Source organism: Alligator sinensis, unplaced genomic scaffold (assembly GCF_000455745.1).
Source record: "Alligator sinensis unplaced genomic scaffold, ASM45574v1 scaffold541_1, whole genome shotgun sequence".
NCBI classification, from domain to species: domain Eukaryota; kingdom Metazoa; phylum Chordata; order Crocodylia; family Alligatoridae; genus Alligator; species Alligator sinensis.
In genome coordinates this window covers 689,150-706,114 of record NW_005842602.1, presented here as the reverse complement: position 1 = coordinate 706,114, position 16,965 = coordinate 689,150, and the positions used below count along the sequence as shown (strand labels likewise).

General features: G+C 44.1%; 1 protein-coding gene across 1 annotated transcript in view; it reads left to right on the top strand.

Annotated features, from left to right (window-relative positions):
* The first annotated feature begins 1,739 nt into the window (after positions 1 to 1,739).
* The window catches only part of FAM151B (family with sequence similarity 151 member B), a 102,672-nt gene continuing 87,446 nt past the window's right edge, over positions 1,740 to 16,965 (top strand). The window contains exons 1-3 of the mRNA XM_025214759.1: positions 1,740 to 1,784; positions 3,170 to 3,295; positions 5,018 to 5,183. Of these exons, the coding sequence (XP_025070544.1) occupies positions 3,277 to 3,295; positions 5,018 to 5,183 (185 nt within the window). The 5' untranslated portion in view covers positions 1,740 to 1,784; positions 3,170 to 3,276. The remainder of the gene's footprint in view (positions 1,785 to 3,169; positions 3,296 to 5,017; positions 5,184 to 16,965) is intronic.

The following is a 16,965-nucleotide window of genomic DNA, read 5'->3' as shown; positions in this document are numbered from 1 at the left end:
GCCGGCTCCGCCCCCGCCCGGCGCCTGGGGGACGGGGGTGGCAAGAGTCGCCCGCGGCCATTAGGGACCCAGAGGGCGCGGGACAGGTCGCCAGGCCTCAGGGTGGGGAGGGGGGGAGGGAGGGCGACGTCGTGAGATGCAAGCCATGATGGACTGGGATATGGTCCGTGACGTCATAGGTGATTCATGACCTCATGGGAGGGGGTCGGGCTGGCCCACAGATCCCCCCTTCAGTTGGATCTCACTGTGCTGTGCTCAGAAAGGCACCTCCCAGGGCCTTTTAGTGCCAGAGGCTGCAAGACCACTGGGTCAGCAGGGCTCCATCATCCTGCTTCTGGGGGGGGGGGGAAGAACCTCAGCATACGGGTCTCAGCTTCTTGTGGGCATCTGAATCATAAAACCGCCAGGCTTGGGGGCACACCTAGGATGGCTGCCAATGGCTTTGGGAGTAGCTGGAGCCCCCTGGTTGTAGCACCATACATGATGTTTCAAGTGGGTAGGATCCAATTGCTTTATAGGATTTGGAACGGATTTGGCTGATTTGACCTGACACATGAAATATATTTAAAAGAAAAAAAAAAAATCCTGGTTTAGGCAGAGCTGAATGAGCTGCCACAGTTGAAAAGGGGTGGTGGCTGGTGGCTGAATCCAAGCAGCCAGTCCCCATTCTTCCAGGTGTCCCAAGAGCAAGTGGGATTTCTTTTTGGAAACCTGCTCAAGCTTGCAACTGCACTCAGAGAGGTGCCGCAGAAGTGAATACATACATTCTCTTGCGAGTAATCTGAATTTGTTACCCTGCACAGGGGAAGGTGGTAGGTCTTAACACCCTTGAAAAGTGAAACCTGAAGTCTGCAGGTCTTGGTGCAACACGTCAAGGTCCCAGGGGTGGCTGTGACACCCCCTGCTGGCTCTGGGACCGTGCCCTGCTCTGCCCCTAGGGCACCTTCCTGTCTTGCCTGCCATTCTTTGATGGCATTTATAATGTACAGGAATGCTGCCTACAGTCCTTTGATGGGCCTCTGTCCCACTGGACCCCACCAGTCTCTGACTGCAGCCAGGCCCCCTCATTAGGCTTCACTGGTCCTTAGAATGAAGTCCAGTGAAGGGCCTAACCCGCTGTGCCCGGCAGGGCACCCAAAGTCTTAAGGGCTAATTGCGTGGGTCCAAATCCTCCACTTTACCACACCCTATGCCTTGCAGGCATTATGATCATGTTGTTCCCTGTGTGGGGCTTCAGCTTCCTCTCCCATAACCTAGTTAGGCCTTCTAGCCTGGGCCCACTGAATTGGACCTGGCTTTGAGGCTCTAAGCCTAACTTGTCCCTTCTGTCACCAGGCCCCTGCGTGGCTGCACCCTCTCTGCCCACTCTGGGTTCAATAAGTGCTCAAGCCCTGAGCCTGCCCCTGACAGGGCTCAAGGCATTCAAGTGCCCCCTGGGCACTAATAAGGCCTCTGTACCCCACCTTCCAACCTTATCCCAAACAACTGGTACAAACAACAACATAACTTAAGCCCCTGGGCTATAACATAATTATAGCCAAGTAGCAGCCCTCTGTCCCTTTAAAAAGGCAAAGCTTTACCCCAATATAAGGTACCTCACAAGTTCCCTGAGCCTCCCTGTTCCTGTCAGCAGCAGAACAGTAAGCTCAGCATCCTTGGGTAGCTCCACTGAGCAGGAGCTCCTTCTCTTGTGACAGCCAGGGAGAGACTCCCCTACCAGCCCCAGCCTTGGGTTTATATGCTCCCAGGGCCCTGCCTACTTGCTGGCAGCTGACCATCTGCAGGTGCCTGCTGACTGCTTCTTTTTGCCCTGGCAACGGGCAGCTGCTTCGCACTCCCTACCCTGCAGTGCTCCCTGACTGGGCTGCCTTTATTTTCAAGTAACACTTGGGTTTTCTATATTTGAGGTTATTAAAAACTCATACTCTTGAAAGATAACATACTCAAATCTTGGAGAGAAGTCTGCAATGTTAACCTCACCTGAAAAGAATTTTTTGTGTTGATTTTTTTTGTTTCCTCCTGGACAAATACGGAGCATTTATGGAAAATACAACTTAAGAATAGGATGGCCTCAATCAGGATTTAATGCCTGCTGTGTCCAGGGGTAAGACCCAAAAATGGTGAGACACACAAGGGCAACTGAATCGTATACAATTGGCAGATTTTTGTTATTACTATACATGTGAAATAGTCACATTGTAGAATTTTCCTGTTTGAGAGGAATGTGTCCCCTGCAGAAAGGGGCAGAGGGGACAGTACAATTACTTGAGAAATAGGTCAGGTTTTTGATTCCAAAAGGAATCTTTTCTAAAATCAGAATATTTCTTTTACCCTTATCTGTCTTCCTCTAGATAACAAACTGGTAGTGTTTGCTTAAATACCTCACTGAAAAAATGGCAGACAAGGTTCCTTGGGTGAATCTGATACCTTTTATTAGACCAACCCAAATAGTTAGAGAATAGTTATTCAGCAAGCTTTCGGGTTTTCCCCAAAGCTTGCTGAATAACTATTCTCCAACTATTTGGGTTGGTCTAATAAAAGGTATCAGATTTACCCAAGGAACCTTGTCTGCCTATGTCCTTAGACCAACACGGCTACAACCTACACCTCTGCAATCACTGAAAAAATTAAGTTCATTTTGCTGGAAAAGGGTTCTACTGATTTACTGAGGCAAATTACTTACTACTGCACTGGGTTAAGAGAAAATTGGAAGTCTGCTTCAGAAAAAGAAGATCAAGGAAATAGTTGAGTACTCCTTAGGGAAGAACTCTAGGTGCAGCTAAGACTGGGAGGTTTGAAGTAATCTTTGTTATTTTTTTCTTTGCAAATGATGCTAAAAGGAGGTTAAGTTTTGATTTCATATATGTATGACATATTTTAAGAGCAGGATAGGAAAAGCATCTTCCTTACCTCTTTCTTTGCTCATATCCATCTTCTTTTTCTGAATGTCATCTTTCATCCTTTGTTATGCATCTTTCTCTACCATACACCTATTTTCCCCTCTTTCTTTTTCCTTTGCTACCCAAACTAGTTGGAATCTCTTTAGTTCCTACTCTTTATGTTTATTTTTAATTATTTAGAATCATTGGCATTATGACAGTAAAAAGCTATTTCAAACCTTTTTCATATATGCTATATTTATGGTACTCTCAATATTATATTGACATAGGAGCTTGGAGTGAAAATATATTGGATTATTTTCTGAACACAAACCAAATTAAAACGCGAGATGGAGCTGAAATCATCTGGTATCATGCAGCAAACAGTAAATCACAAATGAAAGAAGCAATAAAAAGTAAGTACTATATATACATATTGGAAATTGGATCTATCAGTATCATGATTTCCCACAAATAAAATCGTTTCACACTTCTTTAGGCATAATATGGAGCATTGCATTGTCAAATAAGATTAAAACACAATTAAATTATCTTTTGAGTTGTTTGGAAGGGTGGACTCTTTTGGGCTGTTTGGAGTGAAAATCCTTATTTGTTTTCCTAAGTGAGTTCTTTTGTGTTTATACATGCCAAGAAGCACGCTTGCCAAATGTTAGTGATTAGACTGTTAACCAGTTACATTGTTCTGCAAACCACATTGTCAAACTGTTTGTGTGTAAAGGTTGTTCTTGAAGTTTTGTAAGAACAGGTTAGACGAGTGAATCCACTTATGAATGTGTGTAGCAAACAGGTGAAATCCAGTGACACATTTGTGCTGTTCCTTGTATAGTTACAAAAATGTGTATGTCCAAAGAGAGATCTATGAAAACTAAGTTAAGTGTTTTTGTGGCTATAGGAGCAATTTTGCAGTCTTAATATTGGATCTGTTTCTGTTTCACTTGATATCTGCCAACAATGAAAAGCAATTACTGAAGAATTTTGATTTCACACGTTAAGCATGCCTGGGCCATTCTTGTGATAGAAACAGATAAATATGTCATACCCATCAAAACATTGGAGAATACAGAAACACTTTGCCAAATATTTTCTTCCTTATTCTGAAGTGGCAAGAGTGATACTAGTCTTCTGCTGCAGCCAATTGCAATGTTTGTGAACTATGGAGTGAGTTACATTGCAAAGTGGTTGGCTTAATCTTCCTAAAACAATTTAAGATTCTAAAGATTTTTGCTTTTACATGACCTGATCATTTTTTTATCAACTGGTTTTTAAAATAAGGTCTGAAATAATGTAACATGAATATATTGTATAATCTTTCTTGTACTCTTGTGTTTTATTTTTTTGCCATTCATGGTGCTGTAATTGCCCTTTTTCCATCCAGTGGACTTCAGTCTGACTTGCATAAAACTTGAAAAATGTATTTCATTCCTTCTGGTTCTCTTTGAAAGTATAATTATATCTCAGGTTATAGTTATGTTTTAGGCTTGTCACTTTATATATATTTACAGTAAGACCGTACTTCCTATCAATAGGATTGTCTGACACTTTCCAGTGTAGGAAGCTGTTTTTGATTGCTTGCATCTTTGCCAAATTTTAACTGTTTCTGCTGAAATTTTCTGTGTCAGGTGTCTGCCCGAGACTGAACATTTTTGGAAAGCTTCAGCTCAAAAGTTTGAGCCAGTAAGGACAATGAGGCAAAGGAAGCAGGAGTTATTTTTCCCATGTTAAAATTTTCTAGGGCCTTTCTGTTAAAAGGGATTCACACACTCAAGCCACGAAGAAATGATTTGAAATTTGGCAGGGGGAGTGTCCTTTGAGTCAGGATTTTGCATGTGTCTTCTTGTACAAATCTGTCCAAACTTGGTTAAGTATGTCTTTAAAAATCACTGTTTGCATATGTTAAATGGACACTTCTTTAAGTTTCATAGTTAAAATCTCTGAAGAGTACATTGCCTCATGCACTATCCCTTCATGTGTTGATCAGACTTACATATGCCATCACAGAGGGTAACTGCATAAAGCTATGGAAACTTAGAAGGATCTTCCTTTGATTGCTGCTGTGATATAAATGCTAGAACCATTGGTCATAGTCATGTGGCAACATTCTTTTTTCAAATTAACAGGTGCTGCTCACATGGTAGAAGCAGATGTTCTTCTTCGTGGGTGCAAAACAGAAAAGGGTGAACCAATCATGGCTCATCCTCCTGAAATGAACAGTGACAACACACTCCAGGAGTGGCTACAAGAGATTCTGAACGCTGACAAAGGCATCAAACTGGATTTTAAGAGGTATATAGAAAAGATTATATAGGATATATTATTATAGATTATATATATCAATAGGTTATATAGACTATATATATTAATGATTATAACTGATTGTGTATTGCCGATACTGTCCATTATAGAACAAATTTCTATTTACAAAACTTCTATTAATGGTAGTCTAATGTAATATACAGTGATACAGTATTAGGGTTACTGAAATATATTACTGTTAGAAATGATTAATCCCAATCTGTACCCAAATTTTGCTTTCAGATTAATTATTTTGTACCAGATAGGTATTTTTAAATTGAAAGGTACTAATTTTTATTAATTGATACAGTGAAGCTCTTGGTGCAAAGGTTTTATGATATTTTAGACTGCCTATACTTTTATCATAAGGAATAAACTAATTACTAAATAGTAAATATTGCTCTGTAGTAATTATTGTATATTATGGACAGAGTTGGTAGCATCACTTACAGTTAACACTATCCTTTCTAATATCTAATTTTGTAACTTTGGCAAACCTTAATCACCTAGACTGAAAGTTTTATGTAAAATGTCTGCCTCAGGCTGAATTATTTTAAAGGTTCAGCAAAAGATGGAACTATTTAGGTCATGTGTTAAAAAATGAAACCAGAGCATCTGACATTATAGGCATGTGTAACAAGTGGGTTGTCCCAAGGCTGGTCTAGATGTTGGCCTGCCCACTTGTCTAGGGCAGTCCACCCACCTGCCTCACCTGCCATGCCTTTGATGTATCTTTATGTTGTTCCCAATGGAGCACAATGGAGGCTGCCCATTTAACTGCCCTGATGCCATGGGCATATGCATGGCTCCGAACCTCCCCTTATGCCTCGCAGCTGGCATCCATGTCCACAAACTCCCCCAGCCCCTTAACTGGGCGGCACTTGGCCTAGATTTGGCTTCAGGCATCCTTAGACTGGCTAGGGTTCCCTGTGTCTCACGCTGGGGTTCTCAATCCCTGTGCCCCCTACAATGGAGCTGTCAATCCCACACCCCTGGAGCCTCAACACCCAGCTCCTTCATGAGCCCCAGGCCCCACCCAGTGGATGTGGGCCCTGTGTCAGGTCCCCTTCTCATGGCCTGGACCTCACCTGAGGCTCCACTCAGTGGGCCTTGACCCTGTGCTTTTCTGTTGGGGTGTGCTCCCCTAGCCTTTCCCTTCCACAGGGTAACCCACAAGGCAGCAGGGGCTGAGGTTTTCTGGCACCCCATACATAGCTTTCACTGGGGAGGCACAGATGTGGCATTTCCTGGAAGCTGCCCTGCCACAAGCAGCCCCACCATACCATCCTCCCCAGCAGGGTGTAGTTTTAGGTCACGCCCCAGTACCAGAAACCTCCTCCATCCTCATAGTTCCTGCCCTGTACCTCCAAGCTGTTCTGGGAGCAGCGGCTGACTGGGTGATGTTGCTCTTTCGGCCCCCTACAGCAACTGCCTGCTCTGCTCTGGGGCTTAGCCTTATACCCAGGCTCCCAGCCCTCTCCACCAATCAGGCGGCCTCCTGCCTAACATGTGACCACCTGATTGGACCTGCCCCCACCTTCAGGCTACTTACTGCCTGCTCAGACCCCTTAAAATAACAGGCACAACCTGTGCTCTGTCACAGCGTGTTATTGGATAACTAGAGGAGCATGCAAAGTAGGGTAGTTAGAAGAATGCTTCCATCACATATTATTAAAATTACAGAAAACATAAAGCCTAGAATAGATAAGGATGGCACAGAAAGAATTCAGGTTGAGGTGAAACAAGGTTTTCACCCAAAACTAGCTAGTATACTCAATGACCTTGGCCTTAATCTCTCTTTGCTTGAGTTCCCACCTATAAAGTGAGGATAATAATACTACTTCACTGTACAAGGGTATTCTGAAGATCAGTTGATTAATGTTTGTGAAGAACCAAAATACTATGGTGACAGTACCATAGAAACACTCTGGAGGAAATTAATGATTTTGTATTCAATGCAGGGGTTGGATTGTGTGCATTGAATAAAGCCTAGGTTCACATGCTGAATGAGAACAAAAAAAATTGATTACATGTTCAGTGAACAGTTGCTCATTCTATTTACTGAATGAGGCATGGCTTCTATTGAAAAATGTATAGTTCTGTAATTAAAGCCCTTTCACATAATGCATATACATAATTTTACCTTAGTGGAGACACAATCTTCATAGTCTCTTTTTATTTTATCTTTTCTGCCTATTTCTGATTGAGGGTGGGGAAAAGAGGAATTTTGGTCAGTTTCTGTTTAGCTGCCTTTTTGAAAAATGGAATTTAAAATAAATCTTAAGAAATCAACAGACATTATACCAAACTTTTTTATTTTTTAAAACTATAATACTTAGGTCAGATTTCACAAACTCTTTGGCCTTGAATGTAGTTTTTCTTACCTAAAACAAAGTTCACAGAATATTCCTGATTCTTACATGTAGAAAGGATTGACTAATTAAACCACATATTTTAACTGGGCTTTAAACCTGCAAGCAGGAAACTTTAATTTAAATAATAAAATGTAATTTTGTTTTGCATATGTTCTTTTTAGTAATTTTCCTAAAGGAAGTTTGATTCTTACTGTTTGGCAATCACTAGACCATTTTGTTTTGCAGCTAAATATAGTGTATTTAATGCACATAATACCTAATGGCTATATTTAGGGCCTCTTTTGTTAACCAGAAGAATGCGCTATGTTGCTACTGTAGGTGTTGTAGAGCTTTGGCCCCTTCTTGATAGGTGCCTTGCTCCCAAGCAACGTCAGGGTGAGATCAGGCTCTGGTGCTACCTAGATGGTGTGGGTGCTGCTCCTACTCGCCTGCCACGTCTTCGATCTTCTTTATTGGGGAGTGTGGAGCCTGTGCCCCGCTCCACCTGGTCTATTGGGGTGTTGCCCCTCCCCTCAACTCGCCTGCCACGACTTGGATGTAAATATATACCTTAAGAGGGGTCTACAGTGGAGAACTTTATCCTGGGTGGGGCCTCCCAATAGACGGTGTTACTCATGGTTGTCTGACGCGGTGGTCCACGGGGCTCCGCCTCCCCTACACCCCATCCACGTGCCAACCGCTGGGTGATGCGTTCAAGATGTTTCCAGGCCTTGTATGACGGCCTCAGACCGGTTCTCCAGTTTCCGGTCGTTCTCCCTCCTTCTGGGAGCGATTCCTCCTTTCTCCTCTTTTACAGGAAATACTCCTCCGAGTTAGGAGGAGCTGCAGGGTGATTCCCCTGGTTCCAGCTCCCTCTTAGAGCGCTTCCTCCCCTCCCCTACCAACAGCAGGCCGCTCCCCTGCCTCCTGAGTGTCAGCCACTCCAGGAGACTGAGAGAGTGCCTCAGCTTGCACTCTCTGTCTGCCTTCTGCTCTGCCTCCCGTAGAAGGCTTACAGCTCTCTGTTAAGCTGCCTGCTTGAGACCTGCAGGCTGGGTCCTCTCCTCTCCGTGCCCGAGCTCGCAACACGAGCAACCCACCCGTACTCTCTCTCTTCGGCTCCCCCTCTCTCCCTGTTCTGCCGGCGTTTTTAAACTTTCCCGCAGCTGCCGCTACGGCCGCTGGGATTGGCTCAGCTGTTCCCCGCGCCGGGAACAGCTGTTGCCACAGCCGGCATAATGGTGGTTTGCGTGGCTGCAGCCGCGAACGCGGCTCCTGCTCCCGCTGCTCTTCAGCAGGTACGTACGCCCCTCTGGGGGCTTGCTCTCGGGGTCTGGGGTCTGCGGGTCCTCCTTTCTCTCCCTCGAGAGCCTGTGGGGGCACTTCACCACCACAGGGAGGCCGTTCCCTTCAGGTGGCCCCCAAAGCAAAGAGGTCTCAACCCCGGTCTTTCTTTGTGGGCCTCCAAACCTTCCCTTTACCCCACCCTTACCACATCCACAGCCTGGGCAAACGCTGCGCCCTGCAGGTCTTCCCCTGGATGATCTCTTCTCATCCAGACCGCCCACCATGGAATGGGTTGGGCCTTCTCAGTCAGCACAGTCTTCCCCATGGCCGGTCCCTCAACTTTGGGCCTGCTTGGGTATCTAAACCTGCCCCAGCTTGGGGCTAACTGGAACTAAAAATGAATTCAACAGAAAATATCCAGCCTCTGCCGTCGGACCCCTGGGATCCTGTCTCCCAGTGCCTGCTTGGTCACTCAGTGGTGTGTGGGGAAGAGAAGAAGGGGAACTCGCCCATCCCTTCCCTCCTAGTAGTTGTGGGGTGGGCAGCCGCCCCATGCCCCACCCTGATCCGTCTTCCCAGCATGACTGCTTCTGGGTCCCAGCTGACCTGTGGTCAATCTCCTGTTCCTCCTGAGCTGGTGGGGCTCATAGTTCCTACACTGGGATGTGTCTTCCTCCCTGCCAGGCTGCCTGTGAGGGCTAGCAGCTCCCTGCCGCCATCCCCAGCCACCATACCTGGGTTCCCTAATGGGGCTGCGATGTTGCTCCCAGGCGTCCCTTGGCCCCCTAGGCTTGAGCTCCTTGTCCAGTCTGTTGGAGCCCTCCAGCAGACATTTTGCTCTGTTTCCCTGCACTCCCGGCTTGTGATCCTTGGCTCTGCAGATGGCATCTCCTGGCCGGTGTCCTGCTCTTCCCCCGCCAGCCGCTCAGCTGTGCTCCCAGCTGCTTTTTGAGCAGGCTGTCTCTCTCTGAAGCTTTGCCCCCATCGATTGCCGACACGAGGCTCAGGCAGCTCCGGAATTGTGATGCCTGCGTCCGTGTTTCTCCCCGGCTGCTGCTCCTTTGGACTCCTGCGGTAAGTATCGGGGTGCGTGGGGCAGGGGTCTGGGACACACTAGAGGGGCTTTTACTGCCCCTCTCACAGCTACACATTTTATTTAAACAATTTTATAGTTTAACCTATGTACCGGTATATTCATATTTTTAATATTTTCTATTTTCATTTTGTTGGATTGTTATTTCTTTTTTACTTCTGAGGTGTGTCAAGCAGTATTAGGATGGAAATTATATTAAACTAAAATGGATAAAATAGCTTATTTTATTAGTCAAATAAAACCAGTTCAAAAGTGTTGGATGCATAAGAATAAAGTATGTTTATCAAAACATGCTTTGTATTTAAGGCTGATCTACTATGTAGCAGAAGTATAATTTGTATGTAATGACTTGACTTAATTATTTCTGGTTACTGTGTCCTTCAAGGTCTTATAACAAATATTTATCAGCCTCACATACCTAGTTTTAATTCATAAACTAGTTACTGAACTAAACTAGATGAATAAAAATATTTTTTCCTTTCCAAAAGAGGATGATGGCCAAAAATGAGTTTAGCACTTCTGCAAACTCAGGTTTTAGATGCTTAACCAATGACTTCCATCAGTTCAGTGGTTTGACTGTCTTTAAAATGTTGGCAGCAAACATATACTGCTCAATGTTTTATTTAAATTATTTAATATAATAATTTTAGGCTTTAATATAGAATGCAGTGTTTTTAGATTTATTTCAACATTTTTTTTTTTAAAGATAATAAATTTTTAAACAATCTTTCTTCTTTATCTACCCTCTTTACATTGTTATGTATGGGGAAAAGCAATTGATCCCTGGTCAGTTAACCAACTGACTGCCCTATCAAATTCACTTTTTTGCCAATAAATTGCATTTAAACGACTAGAAGATTATTCAGGACACCTAAATGTGTTTTAGTAGCAGAATGCTAATAATTCAGCACTGTAACAGAAGAAATGGACTGAAAGAAAGTACAAGGTATATTTTCTTACCAAGCTTTCTCTATACTTCCGGTGTTGTGGAGCACAGTAGTGTTAGATCCAAAGTAAGTTTTCAAGGTGTGTTCTCAAGATTAGTGTCCAATTCTCTCCCTTAGAGGGAAATTATTATTATTAAGTTAGAAAATGTGGGAGGCACCTTTTAATTTGGGGTTTCTGAAAAGCAGCTGCTTAGGAGTGGAAGATAAGAAAAATTTCAAATTCTGAGAAATCTTGAAAGGGAGTCTTCCTTTTCTCTGGTCTTCCCACTAATAGGGACTTCCTAGACTTAATAGTCTATATAATTTCCTTCCCTAATTAAGTACTGAACATGTTTCCCATTAACAAGAATAAAAACTTCATTAGTACTTTGCACTTCTTTGCCTTTATTAGAGGAGGGCTTTACGAAATTTGATTATGGCCTTAATATACATGTAAAGTTACAATATCGCCATACATAACAAACAGTGACATCTGGCTAACTAGTCAATGGATACATCATCACTGGTCTGATTAGCACACAGAATCCAGAGTTCTTTTGATTTGTACATAAAACACTGTGGCTAGCTTATTGTTTGCTAGAGTGTAGGTTAGTTGTTTCCAAATGCAAACACATTCTAAAACACAACTGAATTTGCTTCAGTTTGAGTTTGATTTAAGAGGTAAAATCTGTGCTATACCTTCCTCCCTCAAGAGTACCTGTCAATCCAGTTGATGCTAGCAAAGCACTGAATTCTCTTCAGCTCTTTTTTGGCTCAGCAAGACATAGATAGTTTCATAGTTTCATAGTAGCTAGGGTCAGGAGGGACCTGAACAGATCATCTAGCCTGACCCCCTGCCACAGGCAGGAATGAATGCTGGGTTCACAAGACCCCAGACAGTTGATCGTCCAGCCTCCTCTTGAATTTGCCCAAGGTAGGGGTGAGGACCACTTCCCTGGGAAGTTGGTTTCAGATTTTGGCCACCCTAACTGTAAAATATTGCCTTCTGATTTCTATTTTGCAGAATTATCTTCTACTGTGGTGATGAGTGTGTGTAAGAGTGCAAAACAAAAAATCTTTGACGATTATTTTGCTCTGTCATAATCATTAACTTTTTATATAGTGAATACTCTGTAGTAAGACAAGGTTCCTTGGGTGAATCTGATATCTATTATTAGACCAACCCAAATAGTTGAAAAATAATTATTAAGCAAGCTTTTGGGTTCAAAAACCCTTCGTCAAGCTAAGGAAGTTTCGGCAGTTGGTGTGTGCTCTTCCTGGATGGAGTGAAAAGTAAAGAAGCCAGCGGCTGGGCTGGTATGCATACAAGACAGGTAGTCAGTGAAAATGTAGACTGAGGAGTCACTGGGTGAGAGACAGGCTGGGGAGGGGGGGAAGAGAGAGAAGGGGGATGAAAGTGGAGAGATACCTGGGGAGTCAGATGTCAGGCAGGTTATAATGTGTCATAAATCCAATGTCTATATTTAGTCCATGATTTTTAGTATCCAGGAGGTTGATGAAGTGGAGCTCCAGTTGTTGTTTGGTCTCTCCTACGTATTTTCCATCAGGGCATTTGGTGCATTGGATGAGATATATTACGTTTCTGGAGGTGCAGCTGTAAGATGCAGGGATGCTGATGGCTCTGTTGTGGGGTGTAGTAATTGTGGGGGTGGTGGAGATGTGTTGGCAGGTTTTGCATTTCTTGTCATGGCACGGTCTGGATCCTTTTGGTGTGTTCTGGGCTTGAGGAAGTTTGCTTCTGGTGATGAGGTTGGCGAGGTTCGGTGCTTGTTTGAAGGCTAGGATGGGTGGCTCTGGGAAGATCTTTTTAAGAATAGGGTCTCTGTCTAGTATGGGTTGCAACTGTTTGAGGATTTTCTGTACAGGTTCAAGGGAGGGGTGATATGTCATAACCAACGGTGTGTGATTTGTGGGGGGTTTTCTTCTGTACTGCAGCAGTTCTTCACGTGGTATCCGGGTGGCTCTTTCAAACGTGCGATCTATCTCTCTGGAGGAGTGTCCTTGTTGGGTGAAAGCCTTTTTAAGATTGGTGAGTTGGCAATCCCGGGTGTTCTCTTCAGTGCAAATGCGGTGGTATCTGAGGGCTTGGCTGTATATCACAGCTTTTTTGGTGTGTTTAGGGTGATTGCTGGTTCTGTGCAGATATGTATGTTGGTCTGTGGGTTTCTGTAGATATCACATTCACCCAAGGAACCTTGTCTACCTATGTCCTTAGACCAACACGGCTACAACCTACACGCCTGTACTCTGTAGTAAGAAATTGTACATTAAAAATGTATCTGTATATGCATGCAGTTCTCATGTAGTGAAACAGAGTATGTACAATTTGTACTCATGTTTTTGTAATACACGTATTTTTCATTATAATTATCAAAATCATTTTACTGTGTTTGAATATGTACCCCTGAAAGATGAAAAGGATTAACTGTTGATCATTACTCCATCATGGATAGTTAATAATCACTCCCAATCCCCTTGGAGTAATGAATTAGCTAGATTTACTGAAGGTAAGGTTACATAATTCAATAGATGCTATCGATATATTTAAGAATAAGACTATAGCATATACTTTACCTACAGTATTGTCTATAGCATGTGCAATAAAAGATTCTTTTTTTACTTCTTGACTTGGGATATCGTGAATAGTGCACCATAATTATAGTTGCAGGTTGACCCATCATTATTATCTATTAACATGTTATAGTGGAAGAATTTTGACCAAAGAATTTTAGGAAGAAGGAGCTAGTTTCACAGCTGAGCTTGGCCTCCCTTCAACATTCCTGTCCACTCCTCTTCCCCTCTCCCCTCCCAGTAGCACCATGTCTTATACCAAGTGAGTGTATGTGATTGTGCCTCTGTGTGCCCCTGTACTCTACAGTGTCTGGCTTTCCAATTTCCTTTCATCATTACTTTGCCCCTTTCTCCCTTCCTTTCCTTTCTCTCCTCTTCTTTCTCCTGGAGATATAATTTCCCTTCTTGCCTTTCCTCATGAGCTTTGGGAGGAATTAATGAGTGTCCTGCCTTTTCCTTTTCATGGGGCATAGAATGGGAGCAAGGAGGTGAAACGTCCCCACTGCTGCTGTCTGCTGTGGAACATTTCCCACACTCTTTTTCCTTAATCCTACCATACTTTTTCCTTTTCCTACCATACTGGGGGAAAGGGAGCTTTGCTATCTATTAGTTGGTTACAATATTATGTCTGTACAGCGCCTAGCACAGTAACTTTTTGGCTTACCAGCATGCGGTGTTTCTTCTCAAAATATTGTTCAAACTATTGTGACAGGGCACATGTCTATGCAGCCTTTGTGCTATACTTGGGAGCACCACCATGAAACCCACCCTGACCACTCTGCACATACAGCTCCCCTAAAGTGGGGGAAGGTAGCCATGTTAGAGTACTAGTCTTTGGCTTCCGTGTCTTGGGCTTTTCAGCACCTGATTAACACCATACTAAGGTGGATACATTGCCTTATTTCTGGGATTTGGCATATGTAGAACAGTGATCTATGATGGCATTCAAGGGCATGGCATGGGCGCAGTGTAGATCTGTCCCATGTATAGATATGGCAGTATAGATCTGTCTGTACTTAGGCTACAATGGGTGTGCCTGCATCTTATCCTGGGAAGGATCCTCTCAAACTTGTCCCCCTTCTGATACACACTTGCCAAACCAGAACATGTAGTGGTGAAACCATTCAACACTTACCCTCAAGCACATGAGAGACTGGATTGTCAAGAGTGGCTGTGGTGTGATATCTCTGGAATAGCTTCACCATCAAATCACCAGGTTCAGTGCATACGAGCAAGAGTAGGTGGCAAGACATGTTCAGTAGTGTCTTTCCCAGGATATGGTGAGGATGCGATGTGTAGACACCCCAATTAATTTCATGTATGGCAAAAAACCATGTGCTGTTCTTTCATTTCAATACTGTGTGGGCTAGATTTAGCATTAACAACCTAAGAAACAGGGAACCTTTCAGTGATACTGGAAATCTAATCCAGCCTCCTGTAAGGAGTAGAAAATAGTACTGCATTTCTTCCTATAATTTTGTTGAGTTTATCTGCAGTACAATCACAGTATTGATGATGTTATAACTTCTGTATGTTAATCATTTGTTTGTCTTCTCACCTTTCTTGTATCACAATTTAGTGTGGGATACTGAGAGAGCAGTATTTGAGCAAAAGCTAGTAGTGAAAAGCAGGTCTAAATGTAAGTTTCTCTTATCCTGATGCATTCATCCTTGCAGTTAGAGTAGGAGGTATAATTCTAATAAAATTGACTTGTTCCCATGATGATTATCAGAGCTGGTGCAACCCTTACACTGTAATTAGATTTGAGGAAATATAATCCATAGGAATTTAGTTGGGTAGACATTTTTTAAATGGAACTATTGTAACAGAGGGTGTGATACAACAGCTGTTCCTTTGTGGACTCCTTCCTCCTGATCATGAGACACACACAATATAGCTGCCATTCCAGAAATGAAACCAGATCCAAGAGGACTATTAGTTGTAGTTATACGTTTTATTAATAGGTTCTATAATTTGTATGGGAAAATATGAAATAGGGGTTTAAAATTAGTTTTATTAAAGGTGTTTGTTACAACACTTGCTTCCTTACAACACTATTGGCAGATGTACATTTTGTCATGTAATGGGCAAAATCTGTAAGTATGTGTTGGGGATGCCGACCCGTCCCATGCCTTCAAAGAAGACAGCACAAAATACAGAGGCAGATTTATGAAAGGAAATTATCTCTTTAATGAAAGTACAGGAGACCCACCTCCAATACCTGGGACAGGTGTCTTGACCTGGGTAGGAGGGGCGCGCGCACAGAGCTTAGTGGGAAGCTACGTATAAACTGTATACTCTGCCCCATATTCTGATTTCTTCCTTTTGTCATGCTCATGTCACGGCCAATCACCATTTCCTTTGCTGCATATCATTGCTCCACTTTTGTTGTTGTTTTGCCTATTTGAATTAGTGGTAACTATCGTTATATCATTATGCATACTGTGGCAGAGCACAGGGGGTGTCTGCCACTTTAAGGGCCTGGAGCTGGCAGCCTCCAGGTGCCTGATTAGGGCAGCCATTTTAGAGGCAAGGGCTGCCTATATAAACAAGGCAGTTTGGCTGCAGGAGGCCAGGCAGCAACATCGCCTGGCCGAAGGGCTGCTGAGATCACCCGGAGGTAAGGGGGAGCTGCAAGGGGTTGGCAGGAGGCTCCTGGTCCTGGGCATGACCTGAAACTGCACCCTGCCGGGAGTGGGTGATCTGGTGGGGCTCTCAGTGGTGCAGGAGCCCCCAGGAAATGCCAGGCCAGTTACCACCCTGGTGAAAGGCGGGTCGGGGCGCCTTAACCCCTAGCTCCCACTGCCACCGGGTGGGTTACCCTTGAGTTTGTCGGAGGGCCTAGAGGGCCAGTGTTGTGAGGGGCCCAGAGAGGGCGGACCCCGAGAGTGGGAGTGATGTGGGCGTGGTGCTGCGGTTGCCCCCGAGAGGATGGGGAGTAGTGGCACGGTGAGGCCCAGTGACAGAGTGAGCGGCTAGAGAGACCCAGCCCGAAGGGGGGAGTACCCTCGACTGGCCCAAGCTGGGGCCAGGACTACGGTAGTCAAAAGGGCCAGGGGCCCACCGCGAGGGACGCCCAAGAGCCCGCAGAGTGCCCCCTGGCATCGGGGCATTACAATGGGCAGCCTCCCACTTAATTAACATCTTAATTGAACTTATTATCATCAAAGGTGTGGCGGGCGAGATAGGCGGGCGGTTGCCCAGAGACAGGTGGGCGGGCCGTGGAGATCGGCCCCGAGATGGCCCCCTGTCACACATACATACAGACTTTGTTCCACTGTTATACAGGTGCGCTCCCAGATGGGGGTCACCCATAGGTTATCCTGTGGTCTAGAGTTCCTCTTTATGTACTGTTCCCTAATAAAATAGGGAATCTTTAACCACCAGGATATCTATCTTACCTGCCTGTATCCATCTTGAGGTACTTCAGTTGGCTTTTGCAATGTTTGGACACTTAAGTCTTGTGACTAGGGCTGTAATCTTGCATTAGTAACTCAGCATTTGTTATTCATTATTTGTAT